Source organism: Trifolium pratense, linkage group LG2 (assembly GCF_020283565.1).
Source record: "Trifolium pratense cultivar HEN17-A07 linkage group LG2, ARS_RC_1.1, whole genome shotgun sequence".
Classification (NCBI taxonomy): Eukaryota; Viridiplantae; Streptophyta; class Magnoliopsida; order Fabales; family Fabaceae; genus Trifolium; species Trifolium pratense.
The window spans coordinates 66,390,698-66,405,591 of NC_060060.1; the positions used below are offsets into that span (position 1 = coordinate 66,390,698).

Consider the following 14,894-nt stretch of genomic DNA (forward strand, 5'->3'; position numbering starts at 1 on the left):
CAGTGTGAATGCTATCGACATGAAAGCATCTTTGTGGCACCGAAGGCTTAGTCATATTAGTGAAAAGGGGCTGAATGTTTTAGCCAAAAAGGATGTGCTTCCAGGATTAAAGAATGCAGATTTGGAGAAGTGTTCTCATTGCATGACTGGTAAACAGACTAGAGTATCCTTCAAGAAGCATCCTCCCTCAAGAAAGTCAGAGTTGCTTCAATTGGTGCATTCTGATGTTTGTGGTCCATTAAAGGTAAAATCTTTTAGTAGTGCACTTTATTTTGTTACTTTTATTGATGACTGTTCCAGGAAACTATGGGTATATGCTATAAAGACAAAAGACCAAGTGTTGGAGAAATTCAAAGAATTCCATGCTTTGGTTGAGAGGCAATCAGGTAAGAAGCTGAAATGTGTTCGTTCTGATAATGGTGGTGAGTATTGTGGTCCCTTTGATGTCTATTGTAAGCAGCAGGGTATTGCACATGAAAAGACTCCTCCTAAAACTCCTCAGTTGAATGGTTTAGCAGAGAGGATGAATCGAACACTTGTTGAGATAGTTAGATGTATACTCTCTGAAGCTAAGTTGCCTCAACATTATTGGGGTGAAGCACTGTACACAGCGGTGCATGTTATTAATCTCACTCCTATTGTTGTTTTGAACAGTGAAGTTCCAGACAAAATTTGGTTTGGTAAGAATGTCAAATATGATCATTTGAGATTCTTTGGTTGTAAGGCTTTTGTGCATGTTCCAAAGGATGAAAGATCCAAGTTGGATGCAAAGTCAAAACAATGTATCTTCATCGGCTATGGGCAGGATGAGTTTGGTTACAAGTTTTATGATCCTATAGGGAATAAACTTATCAGAAGCCGCGATGTTGTGTTCATGGAAGACCAAACTATTGAAGACATTGATAAGGTGGAGAAAACTATACCCGAGAAAGATGTTAGTTTGTCTAATATTGATCCAGTTCGGTTGCCTGTTCATAATCTGGATACTATTGGTGGTGATGTTCAAAATGGTGAGCCACATGATTATGTTGATGATCAACAACTTGGAGAAGAGGTATATATTTCAGCTGATAATGATGAGGAGAATGATATGTCACAGGATGAGAATCTTGGTGAAGCTCCAGAATCATCTCAAGTTCAACTTAGGAGGTCCAACAGATAGAGACAACCTTCTACAAGGTATAATTCTGATGAGTATGTGACTTTGACTGATGAGGGTGAACCTGAGTATTTTCAAGAAGCCATGGAAAGTGATGAAAATCAAAAGTGGTTGGATGCAATGAATGATGAGATGAAATCCTTGCATGATAATCACACTTATGATTTAGTGAAGTTGCCTAAAGGCAAAAGGGCTTTGGAAAATAGGTGGATATATAGAGTCAAACATGAGAGTAACTCTGAGTCTCCAAGGTATAAAGCCAGATTGGTAGTGAAAGGTTTCCGTCAAAGAAAGGGTGTTGATTTTAATGAGATTTTCTCACCTGTTGTGAAGATGTCATCAATTAGAACCGTGTTGGGTTTGGCTGCTACTCTTGATCTAGAGGTTGAGCAAATGGATGTGAAAACGGCTTTCCTTCATGGTGATTTGGAGGAAGAGATCTACATGAAGCAACCCGATGGTTTTCAAGTTAAAGGCAAAGAAGACTATGTGTGTAGATTGAGAAAGAGCTTATATGGGTTGAAGCAAGCTCCAAGGCAGTGGTACAAGAAGTTTGAGTCTGTTATGTCTGAACAAGGATCAAGAAGACTACTTCAGATCATTGCGTCTTTGTTAGAAAATTTTCTAACGATGACTTCATTATCCTGTTGTTATATGTTGATGATATGCTTATTGTAGGGAAAAATATTTCTAACATAGACAGGTTAAAGAAGCAGTTGGGCGAGTCATTTTCCATGAAAGACATGGGGAAACTAAACAGATTCTTGGCATAAGAATCACGCGTGACAGAAAGGAGAAGAAACTTTGGATGTCACAAGAACACTATATCAAAAGAGAGCTGCAGAGATTGCAGATGGAAAATTCTAAGGCGGTAAGCACTCCTCTTGCTACTCATTTCAAGCTGAGTTCGAAACAAAGTCCTTCAAATGAAGATGAAACATTTGATATGAAACGTGTTCCTTATGCGTCTGCTGTGGGTAGTTTGATGTATGCAATGGTGTGTACAAGACCAGATATAGCACATGATGTTGGTACAGTCAGTAGATTTTTGTCAAATCTAGGTAGAGAGCATTGGAATGCTGTAAAATGGGTTTTAAGGTATCTTCGTGGTACTACTTGTATGAGACTTTGCTTTGGGGGAGATAAGCCTACTTTGGAAGGGTACTCTGACTCAGATATGGTTGGCGACATTGATTCTAGGAAGTCTACTTCGGGCTACATGATTAAGTTTGCAGGAGGAGTTGTAGCTTGGCAGTCCAGATTGCAAAAATGTGTAGCATTGTCTACTACAGAGGCAGAGTTCATTGCCATTACCGAAGCATGCAAAGAGTTGCTATGGTTGAAGAAATTCTTGCAGGAGCTTGGTTTTGTTCAAGACAAATATGTGTTATTTGTTGATAGCCAAAGTGTTATTCATCTTGGTAAGAATCCGACTTTTCATAATAGGTCCAAACATATTGATGTAAGGTATCACTGGATACGTGATGTTTTGGATGCTAAGTTGCTGGAACTAGTTAAGGTTCATACGGATGATAATGGTTCAGATATGATGACCAAGATGTTACCAAGGGGAAAATTTGAAGCATGTTGTGATATCGCCGATTTGGCGATTTCCTCCACATAGTTGTGAGGGGGAGATTTGTTGGGTTTTGGGCTCCCTTCCTATGTGGAGAAAAGTCCAATTTTATTAGCCCATTATGTCTCACTTATATAAGTGGACAGTGGTCATACTAGGGTTATTAAGAGAGTAAAAAATTTGTGAGAGAACAACCTTCAAAAAGAGAGAAAAGAGGAGAGAAAGTTAATCACGTATTCCACACAGCAGTCTCACTAAAACTGTGATTCCCAATTCGTTAACCGTTGGAATTGGCTCAAATTTGGAGGGCGTGTTCGCAGCTTCCGGGGCTACACTTTCACCGTTCGGATCGTCGAAATCAGGTCTGGATCGTGAGATATTTTGATCGCAGTGCATCAGTATTTTTGGGAATTTTTTCATCTTCTAGTTCTTGTTTTGAAAGCTTTTGTGCTTTGTTGTGTAATTGGTTGTTAGCACTTGTTTTGTGCATCACTTTGAGACTCTTTTGTACCCATATTTGATTATAGTGGAGCTATTTCTTTGGTCTGGACGACCCGTGATTTTTTACTCTCACATCGAGGGTTTTCCACGTTAAAATTCCGGTGTCTTTATTTTGCTTTATTGTCTGCCATATTATTTGTTGTTGATCCTCAAGGTTCTTACAAGTTTGGGGAATTTTATTTTTGCTGCGTATTGCTCGTTATTATTATTATTGTGCTAATTCCCCATCACAACTAAGACTCTCATACATAGAAGAATTTAAAAAGTGGGTTTGTAAAAATTAATAACTTTTTTTTATTGGTTAGTTGTTATTTGTGACGCATTTGTGATCATCCCCTTCACAAATTTTTTTCAAAAATTCAAAAAATTGAGTTTGTAAAAATGAAAAATGTAAAATGTAAAATTTGATTTTTTTTTCAAAAGAAAAAAGAAGAGTAGTGATATTTGTCCATCAATTTTTGGGACAACAAATTGGGACAACATTTTTTCCTTCTACTTTTGGGGCGAAATCAATAAAGAGAAAGAAAGTAGGAGAGAGGGTAAAAATATAATGAGAGTATGAAAGAGAAAGTTGTTTAAAAGTTGTTCAAAATTTGTTGTACAAATATCATTTCTCAAAAAGAAAGTGGGGCAGGAGTACAAAATTAAGGGGGTATGAGAAATTACTTTTGAGATCATGATGAGAGTATTGATTTGTGGTAGGCTCCATTACTATTTGCGTTGGATAAATTAAGCGTAGGCCTAGAATTCGCTAGCCCAATCAAGCTCAAGGCATTATTATGTGAAGAAAGTTTTACTCCACACCCTTTCAATTATCTCCCTACCCCTACAATCTATATAAAAAAAATAAAACAATTTTAACCCTTTATAGAATCAAACCCATCCACCCCTTACATGTTTTATGGTACATTATACGTTTTTCGGAACAAAAAAATAAACCGGAATAGTTAAACAAAATCTTCCAGCGAGTTTGTCATGTTTAAATCGTGGCTAATTAATATGTAATTGAAAATAGAGAAAAATTGTTTTATGGGTTTTCTTAGTCTTGTTTTTTAGGTAGAAAAAAGATGAGTTTGCTTATAAAAAATTTTAAAAAAAAATCGGAAAGTGAAGACAATGACATGTAGTTCAATGTGGAAAAAATATTCTCAATCTCTTCCTAACAAATCAAAGAAAGTAAAAATTGGAAATGCACTCAGAGCATCATCACCATCACCATCTCTCTAAGAAAGTGCTCCATTTTCACTTGTGGTAGAAGTTTGATGAATTCTCTTAAAAATAATAGATCCATTTGAATTATAGTCATAATAAATTTGTTGTTAATTATTAAAAAAAAAAGTTAAATCTTTTGACGTGAATATACCTTAACTAATGAGTTTGAAGAAATTGTAGCCGGGTGGCACCCACAACATACTATTACACAAAGGTGGTTGATTTTAGATTTCACAATCCTTCCCATTACTATTATTTTTGAGTTCATAACATGAAAGCTAAAGTGGTTATTGATCATACATTATCTCCCTCACATTTGACAAAAAAAGAAAGAATAAAATGATTTTTTTTTCAAATAGTCTAATTACTAGAAATTTCACCTTAAAGATAAACAAGGGAAATGTGCGAAGTTCGAATTTCAACTCTTATATATATAATGTGATATCTTTATCAACTAAGTTATGCTCACGAAAATAAAATGATTGATATTCTATGAAACTCTAATCTCCATCTTTAATTTCTTTAATTTGTATCTTTATTCTAATATTCTGGATGATGACAGATCATGCACCATCCTCAACTGCAAATTTGCACCTTTTCTTCTACTTATTAGATGAAGTAATTAAATAGAGTCAAAGATGTTAGTTAGATAAGAATAAGATAACAGTGTATTCATTGCAAAATAATATTAAGGCTGTCAAAATCAACTGCCACGCACTAAACCATCTGCAACACACCATTATCGTGACTTTTGTGATCAGATGCTTCCAAAAACTTGCAAAATATTGCACCAAACAAAGAAATTTTATACTTACTTTTCTTAATAGTTAATTTTTCTTGCTAAAATTGTAAACCTAGTTCCACAGACAGAATATCTAGCATGTGCACAAGAATACATCCACATAGAACCTATTGAAAAATATCACAATGGTTTCAAATTTCAAACGTAATCCGTAAAAGTGTTTGTTATATTTCTGGCAATTCATATCCATTTCGGATTAGTCTTTTTCTATTTTTATTTTCTTAAGTTGAAAGTAGTATAGTATACTACGCAAACTAAATTTGGATTTAATACGGTTATTGCAGTATTATTAATGAACAATTTAGATTATATATTGTGTGAAAATCTTTAAGATTCGGAATGTATATATAAAATTGTGAATCGTAGATGGACGATCGAGATTCACTATTATAGTGAATTTAAATTCGTAAATATTACATTTTATAAATGTAGTTCATGAATCCTAGCTTAACTGGCAAAAATGCCGAAATTGCTAGTGTTGGACGTCAGGATCGGGGTTCGAACTTCGGTCACGCCATTTTGTGCGTGAGTTTTCAATGACTTTGTTATTTCGTCTATCAATCAAAAAAGAGATAAATTAATCGGTTGTTTTCATCAGATATATAATTTTTATTATATGACTTGATGTACCCATAATACAAATAATTTGTATATTATTTTTTTATATAATTTTCTCTTATAATTAATATATATGACTATCAATAATTAACATTAATATTTTTAATATAGAATGTTGATTATATTAAGGGACACTATAATACTTATAGCAAATGAAAATATATAATCAATTTTCAAGATTATAGTGGATAAATTAAAAAAAATAAAATGATAGTGGATAATGTAAGATTTATAAATAATCAAAATAGACCATTTGGTAAAAAATTCTCACGAATCTATAACATTTTTATGGTGTTGTCTATGTCTACAACATTTTATTGATAATTTCATTAAAAAAAATTATATAGTATTAGCTAAAAATCTTTTTGTTATATTTATCCGCTAACTCAAAGACTAATTTGGTTAAACATTGGACAAATTCAATCTATTATTAGCTTACCTATTATTGGTTAAAGAAAACTCTAGTTCAACTTTATTAAACTAATTAGCCTAACAATTAAACTCGATCATCATTGGTCACATCAAGACTTGAGTATTTCTTATCAAATCCATACATACACACTAAATTAACATATGAGCGGTTTGGATAATCTTAGTTAGCTTAGCTTTAAACAATTAAAATCAAATTCTAAATATAAAGATATGCATATCACTTCCATACTAAAAAGTAAAAACAAACAAAACATTTAGATGAAAGCAATTACACCCTGCATGCACATTTGAAACCACACATTGACTATAATTTCACAGACATAAAGATTTTTCCTTTTTTTGACTGGACATAGAAAAAAAACTTAAAAGACATAACTTTTTAACGACACAACAAATAGAAAATAAAGCCTAACATATAGTATTAGTTTTAGATGTAGTTTTGGTTCATCTATTTTTACTATTTTGCAGGATTAATTATCATATTTTAAAATTTTATAGTTTTAGTCATTCCATCAAATATTTTGTCTAAATTATGGTGATACAATGTTTTTAATTTCTCATCATCAGATGCAATTCGTTTAAAACATATAACATCACTACTTTTTGGACAAAAAATATTTGATGGAGAAACGAAAACTATCAAAGTTATAAAATAGAGACCAATTTTGCAAAATAATAAAAATAGGGGACTAACTGGAATTAAGCCAAACATATACTACTGTAAAAGCAAAAAGAAGAGAACATAGGATCAAACACTTAACAAAAACTACACAAACTTTATTATAATTTCAGATTTGGCAGGGAATATCATAACAAGTTAATTACCACAAACACACTTTCTTACACAGTTTTATTACAACCATCTCCATGTAGCAAAATTCCCTATTTACCCTTTATTATAATTATAGACCATAGACCTAGTGTAATGCATGATTGCATGTTACACACGTTAATCCACCCCTTCAACGACGTCGTTCTGGAGTCCAATGAGGTGCAGAAGGACTAAAATGAAAAGAAACAACCCTAGAATCAAGAAGTTCCATTATAGGCTTAAAACTCACACACCTTGAAACTTTATATTGATTAATAGATGCGCCACGAGAAATATTATAATCCATTAATTCTTCAAATGTTCCATTTTTCACCACACGAATCTCTAATGGTCCAATTGAATTATCAGCAACTCTTCCTTGTCTATAAACAGTGTTCAAACTTTCTTCCATAACCAAACAACATTGATTCAAAACTTCATCACTAGGTTGATTAGAAGAATCTTTCATTAAAAGCTCCCAATAGATCACATAATGTCCTGGAATCGATGTTATATCCGCGAAACTTGTGTACTCCACAACGCTTGTTTTGAACTCTTTCAACAATTCAGAAGCGTTTTCAATCGCTTTCTGGAGCTCCAATTCATCTGTTTTATCTGCGTCAAGGCTCAACAACACATTCTTTCGCCTCACAAATTTGAATTGTGGATCGGCATTATGGAACCCGGTCACCTGAAGAATGTCACCAACTCTGTAACGGCAGAGACCAGAATAAGTTGAGATTATAAGCTCGTAAGATTTACCGATTTCCACGTCAGCAAGGTCTACTAGTTTCGGAGGAGGTGAGTCGCGGGAGAGAGTTATGGGTGATGAGTCATCATGTGGTAAAAATTCAAAGTAACCCATGTTTGGCATAATTGTGTAAGAAACTTCATTTGGTTCTGTCATTGGCTTAAGGTTAAGCCCAAAATAGCATTCAGATGAAGCATACATTGTACATGGCTTTGGTAAATTACCACTGTAATAATCAAGAGTTGGAATGTACTGAGCCATGGCCCCAGTGACAATGACCTCAAGGTACTTTGTATTAGGCCAAATTCGCGGAATTATACGTTCCATGTTTCCACCAGAACATTCTTTTGTTATGAAATCCGCTAGCTCAGGGTCCGGTTTGAGGATTTTGGACATACATTCTTTAATTGCAGGGTCTGTGATTTTGGGATTTAGGGTTCCGGTAGAAATGTCATGGGCTAATTCGGCCCAATTGAGTTGAAGGAAGCTAATGGCTCTTAAAAGCCCGGAAGCAAAAACAGCACCTACTCTCAGAACTTCATGGCGCATAATTAGGCCACAAAGCATCTGAGTGTACATGCTTTGAAATAAATCAGGACAAAGGATGGCTTCATTTGGACTTGTTAGGACATTGTAAGGGTCATATGGTCTTTTCTTAAATTGTTCACTCTTGTAATAGGCTGTTAGAACTGGACGTGCTACTAATCCACTTGGAGTTTTTGTTTCTGCTTTGATGAAAAGGAATTGAAGTGCTTTTCCTTTGTCCAAATTAGGCACATACCTATTAAACCAAATTAAGAAACATTAATTAATTGATAAATTTAAAACTATATATTTTAATTACAAGTTGATTATATATTATTATGTAAATAATAACTATATATGACATCAATGAAAAATGAACAAAAAGTACTTACAGGTTCATGACAGGCATGAGCAGGCTGTACAATAACTGACGACGGTCCATTTCTTGATGAATAGTAGGCATCAATTTTCTTTCACCAGCAGAAGTTCCAGAACTGTGTAAAGAATGCACCTTTTAATTAGTGATAGTTATAGTAACTAACTTTTTTATGAATAATTTATTTTTTAAAATTGGAGAATAAAAAATTTATTAATTAAAGTGATACTAATTTTTTAAGAAAAATCACTAAACAAATTTCAATATTATTAAACTAATTATAACTAATCCAATTATTATGATTAGTAAATAAAAACAATGCATTAGCCAGGGTTCGAATTCCGGATACTTCACTTATCCATTTTATGATGAAATTTCTAACCACTAGGCTATCTGACTAAAATAAATTAATCCAATTATGAATTTTTTAATACAAATTATAAAAAAATATATTCAACAATTTTAAAATTAAATTTCATATTTTTTAAAAACAGAGAAGTTGTTTTTTGTTTATATATACAAGAATAAAAATCACTTTTTATAGAACAATTTTGTTTATATAGAATGATCTTTTTAGAGGGTTATTAAAAATAACTTTTCATTTACAGCATTTTTAGATTATAATCAGATTCTTATTTTGAAAAAAAAACTTATAAAAAATGAAATTTTTAAAAATTGACTATTTTGTTTAAAAAATGATTTTTTTTAAGCAAAAATCCTAACAAACAGGGTCATAGAGGAAAAGAGATTCTTACCGAAAAAAGAGAGGAAAATAGAGTATTAGGCGTCATCTCATTATCTCACTACTTTTAACAGTATTATTACACATTCATTGAAGCATGATGGAAAAAATACTAAAAGATTAATGAATCTTAAATGATTGTAAATGAAGAAAGATATGTATGGAAATGAACCAAACCTTGTCAAAAACTCAGAAATTGGATGAGAACACAAAATAGGTGAAAGATCACCATTAGCAATGCGTTGAATATCCGGTAACAAATCATCATAGGTTACAACAGGAACCTTAGATTTGAAACTTTCACGGTCAGTAGCACCGTTAAGTCCAAACCGTTTTAAGTACTCTGTCTCAGCATTTTGAGCCAGAATTTCAGCAAGAACTCTCTCTTGAACTGAATCAGTGTTTTTGGTCATTTCTTCGATGAATTCGAGAGTTTTGTTAAAGGTTTTTTCATCAATAGATGAAGGTGGTTCTGAAAGAATCTCAGATTCAACCGCCATAATCACACTCGAAAAGAATATACGAAGAGAAATAAGAGATCAAATAAAATATGAGAGATATGAGAAATAAGAGATGAAACAGAAAGAAATATGAGTGAGGAATGCATGAAGCTTGGGTGAGTATTTATAGCCACGTCATCATGGTGATAATAAATTTTATGCCACGTGATAAGCCGGACCAAATAGTACTTTTGGAAGGATATTGAAAGACTTATGATGAGTTAAGGAGACAAAAAATTAAAAGCAATTGTTTTTTGTGAACATCCAAGGGGACAAGTGGGCCCAAAAACACGTAAGGTAAGGTTTTGTGGCCGACAAGTATGGCCCAAATGTCTTTGTCAGTAGTTAGTAAGAAATTGTTGAGGTTGTTCCGCCGCTCTACAAGTTTCTCGCGCGCGTTCTATTTTTACTTATCCGTTATTCAAGTAATGGATGAGTAAAAATGAAAAATTTAAGAAAAAAATGCTGTCAGCTACTTAAGTAGTCGATGATGTTTAAGAAAATGTAAAGCGATAAAAGACACATAAACTCTCAAGAAATTTTCATATAGACCATTTTGCTTTAGAAAATGGTTCATTTTGAAAGTGATGGGTGGCCGGCTGAAACGGTTCTAATATAGATAGCCCATGTAGTTAGCAAGGGACAAAGTTAAATAAGTCTAGAGTTGTTTCGGGAAATAAAGAATAATTGCTGTGATAATTAAGTAAACATTATGTTTTTCTCTTCTTAATCTTAATTAAGAAACATTGTTTTAAGATTCTTAATCTTAACAGAATATATATTGATAGTGTAGTTTGTTTATTTAACTATGTTGTTTGTGTGATTTTAGTTAGAAAAAGAATGATTGACAATTTCTTAGGAAATGTCAAACTTTGTTTCTTTCTTTTAGTTTTGAATCATAAAATATTTGACAAGAAAATGTTTTTATATACATTAATATATCCACTAAACACTTTGAGAGAGAAAAAAATAGAGAAAAATAAATGAATTATTTTGAGAAAAGAGAAAAAGAAATGATAAAAAGTGGTAGTAGGTTTGATGATGTGATATATATGGTTAAACATTGTTAGTAGTAGTACATACATACCTCAACAGATTTCATTTGATCATAAGATATAATTAATCAACTACCATTACTAAAGTAATTCCTTGCCAAAAAATGTTAATTTTGTTTTGACAATTTTTTTTTTTTTTTTTTTTTTGCGTTTTTACTACTTCATTTATTATTTGGGTACATGTAAATTCTTTATTTTACAAAGCATTATGATTATTGCTAGTAGTACGAATGAATTGAACACATACTTAAATCTCAGAGTACGTAGTTAAAGGAATCCGAGCTGTTACAACACATACTCCAAAATCCAAATTATTATATTTTAATTTTTCTTAATAAATATAACTTTTGTTTTTTCGTTATAATTTTGGACGGGGAGTAGTAGTTACTTCACTTGCACACTTTTTTTTTTACACAACTTGCACACTTTTTTTATTTTAAAAAAAAACATGAAAATGTAAATCACATTTTTTGAAGCATGAAAATGTAAATCACATAACACAACACAATAAATTTGAGCATATAATGTTTGACAACTAACACGCTTGTTGTAATCATCCGTACAAAAGTATTAGTTGAAGGAGAACCACCAAAGAATTTTTAGTACAATAATTATGTTTTGCACATGCATATGGGAATATATGATGGAGAAATTCGATCAACGTTTAGATTTGATTTTATTAATTTGTCAAAAAAGATATTTGATTTTATTAAATACAGTACGTGTACAATTATGAATCCACTTAAGTTGGCACTCATATATGCTCTAAGGTGACACAATAAGGTTTTCTTAAGCAGTGACGTGACAAGGATATATGAATCACTTGCATTCTAATTTGATTGGTGAAATTTTTTACACGGTTCTTCATATCAATGTGAATGGTGGTAGTGACATTCAATATATAGTACAAAGGAGTAGGTGAATTTGGTAGTAGTAAATGAATTGTTGATTTTTTCTTTGTTTGTTTGTTTGTTTTGAGTTAATATCTTTATATTGACAATGTTTTTTTGCACCTTGGAGTAATTTTTTTCTCTCAACAATACTACATTACACCAAATATATTTACTTCAATCTCAAATATATATAAACGACAATTGATTAAAGAAACATATATATGTTTGATTAATAATAGGGTTAATATGTGCCACTTGTAATGTTAGCGTATGTTTGGTTTCAATTCTGGAGCAGCCAGAATTGATTCTAGACCCGTAGAATTGATTCTGGCTTGTTTGGTTTCTCAAAAGTAGAATTGATTCTGTCTCCAGAATTGATTCTACTTGAAGCTAGAAATTGTAGCTTCTCATTCTAGAATTGATTTTTACACTCAAATTTTTTGTTCAACTCACTTTTGTATGAATATATACAAACATAAATCAATTCTATCAAACTCAATTCTATCAAAATCAATTCTGTCAAACTTAATTATGTCAAAATCAATTCTGTCCACCGCAGAACCAAACACATACTTAGTCGTTAGAGAATTTCAACTTACATCCCTGCAATTTTTATTTTTTTTTGCGATTTTCCCTTCGTAATGTCAAGATTTTTCATTTTAATATGTTTTCAAAAAGATTTATTTTGTCATCCAAAAAGTATTAACGGCGCAGCTTGTTGTGCGTTATCTTTCACTCTCATATATAATTATTTTGGATATATATATGGGTCCAAACTATGTGATTGAATAAATCTTATATATATAATACATATTCACGAAAAAATAATATTAAAAGTATTTTAATTAATACAGACTTTTCATTTTAATTTTTTTCTTAAAAGTCATTTTTAAATTTTCTATCTAAAATCTGCCACATTGATGACTTTTTCCCCTCCTAGAAAATATTGACATCTAAATTTATAAAAATTGTAAATATATAGTTCTATTATTTCTTTGAATTTAATTTATATGCACCGTAAGTGTAAAGTTATTTTACACATGCATTCAATAATATACTGACACATCATGTATGATATTTAAAAACACACGAGTCACATTCATTAAATAATGTGGTAACACATCATTGAATGTATGTGTAAAGAATCTTTACACCGACAGTGCACAATAATTAAACTATATTTCCTTTGGTAGTAATTTATAGCCTAAATTAACAAACGCAAAATATATGCGAAGAACAAATCAACTACCTAAAAATAATTTTGTTAAACAAAATGATTCATAAAAAAAGCCACTAAATATGGTCTGGTGGTAAGGAGTTTGTGTAGTATGTTATAGGTCATGGGTTCGATACCCAACTCATTGTAAACAAAAAAATGATTCATAAAAAAAAAATTGTAGTATATTTGCAATTTTGATATATTAAAAAATAATATGATAATAACAACAAGTTACACTACACTTTTTTTTTCACCACCAGTTTAATCTGGTTCTGGGGTCAGTTCTGGCATCAAACGGTTCCAGCCCCCCTCCCGATCGCAGTTGCGAGGAATCGAACTGCAATCCTCCCTACCAAGTTCAGCGTACTGAACCAACTGACTGACAATTGGTAGTTACACTACACTTTGAAACCAAAATAGTGATTTATAATAACTTCTCTTTTTAATAATTAGATATTAGTAGTCCATAATCCTTATGGATCACGAAAACCACATTCAAATAAGTAAAAGTTAGGAAGTCACGCGCAGAAACTTCACATCCAAAGTTATTTTCTATCGTTGAAAATTAGTACATAATGATAGACAAGACCGTGGGTTTAATCCAATCCAATAATTAACATTGCACGCTATCTGCAAAATCAAACTTTGCACCTAATAATTGGGATTTAGAATAACAAAGTGAAAAGAAAAAAAAAGAGAAGATGTAATATATCCATGTGCTAATAATTTAGACTTAGAATGCACCATTTTTTGGCCGCGATTTCTTACTATCTTGATATGATTTGAAAGTTGCTTGGTGAATTTTGGTCGAGAAATTAAGAGCAACAAAGAGTTTGAGTTTGAATCTCGATCTCACAATTTTATTTGTGTGAGTTTTTAATTTTTTTATTATTTTATCGTTCTAAGAAATGAGTTCCTTGGATCAAGAACTTTTCATATTTACGCATTGGGCATGTCACCGGCCGCTTATATTTCAAGCTCACTATTATCAACAATAAATGTGAGTTTAGCTCAATTGACAGAACATTATATTATATATACAGAGGGTCGAGATTCGAATCTCGATCATCTCATTTATCCACTTTAAGAGTGAAATTTTAGCTAATGAATTATTTAATAATTTTTTTGTCAAATGCTGGAATGCGAAAAATATTTACACGAGAAAATCGGATTTCAAGAGTTTGTGGTGAACAAGTTACTCGCATTGGATGTGGTCAAAAACTGCAACAAAGATTAAAATAATTGTAACCCAAAGTTTCCACTCGAGGGAACAAAAGAAGCATGGTCAAATTCCTTACCGGGAATTGTTGGAGACTACTAATTTATTGTTTATTGACTGGAATTAATGGATATATTACGTGAACATTATAGATTTAAGAAAGTGGTGCCGTTAAGAAATCCAATTTGAATAACATGTTATTTGCTGTTATAAAATTAGTATAAATAAACAAGTTTTATTTCATTTTTTTTTACTGTTTTTTTACTTAAAAGTAATAACAGGTTACCCACTACTTAATGCAATGGCAGCAGCGGCGGAGTCCGAAATTTTATTGAGTTTGGACAAAATTTTAGTCTAATAAAAAAATTTAGTTTTGCCCTAATCTAACCCTTAAAAATTTCAGTTTATCACAATTTTGAACAAATCAATCTCAATTTTACTCTAAACTATCACATAAAATCTCAATTTTACCCTAAACTAACCCTTTAAAATATCAAAAATTT

The 14,894-nt window shown here is 31.8% G+C and overlaps 1 protein-coding gene across 1 annotated transcript; it reads right to left on the reverse strand.

Annotated features, from left to right (window-relative positions):
• Positions 1–7,056: 7,056 nt before the first annotated feature.
• On the reverse strand, positions 7,057–10,101 carry LOC123906366 (probable indole-3-acetic acid-amido synthetase GH3.1). Its single transcript, XM_045956275.1, has 3 exons — positions 9,683–10,101; positions 8,780–8,881; positions 7,057–8,643 (listed from the first exon to the last, which is right to left on the reverse strand). The coding sequence occupies exons 1-3, from the start codon at positions 10,003–10,005 to the stop codon at positions 7,263–7,265; spliced, it is 1,806 nt and encodes a 601-aa protein (XP_045812231.1). The 5' UTR covers positions 10,006–10,101; the 3' UTR covers positions 7,057–7,262.
• Between the last annotated feature and the right edge of the window lie 4,793 nt (positions 10,102–14,894).

Coding starts and splice junctions, on each gene's coding strand:
- LOC123906366 (XM_045956275.1), bottom strand. CDS start 10,005: ATGGCGGTTGAATCTGAGATTCTTTCAGAACCACCTTCATCTATTGAT. Junction 8,882..9,682: donor ATTTCTGAGTTTTTGACAAG/GTTTGGTTCATT, acceptor TTCTTTACACAG/TTCTGGAACTTCTGCTGGTG. Junction 8,644..8,779: donor CTCATGCCTGTCATGAACCT/GTAAGTACTTTT, acceptor TTGGTTTAATAG/GTATGTGCCTAATTTGGACA.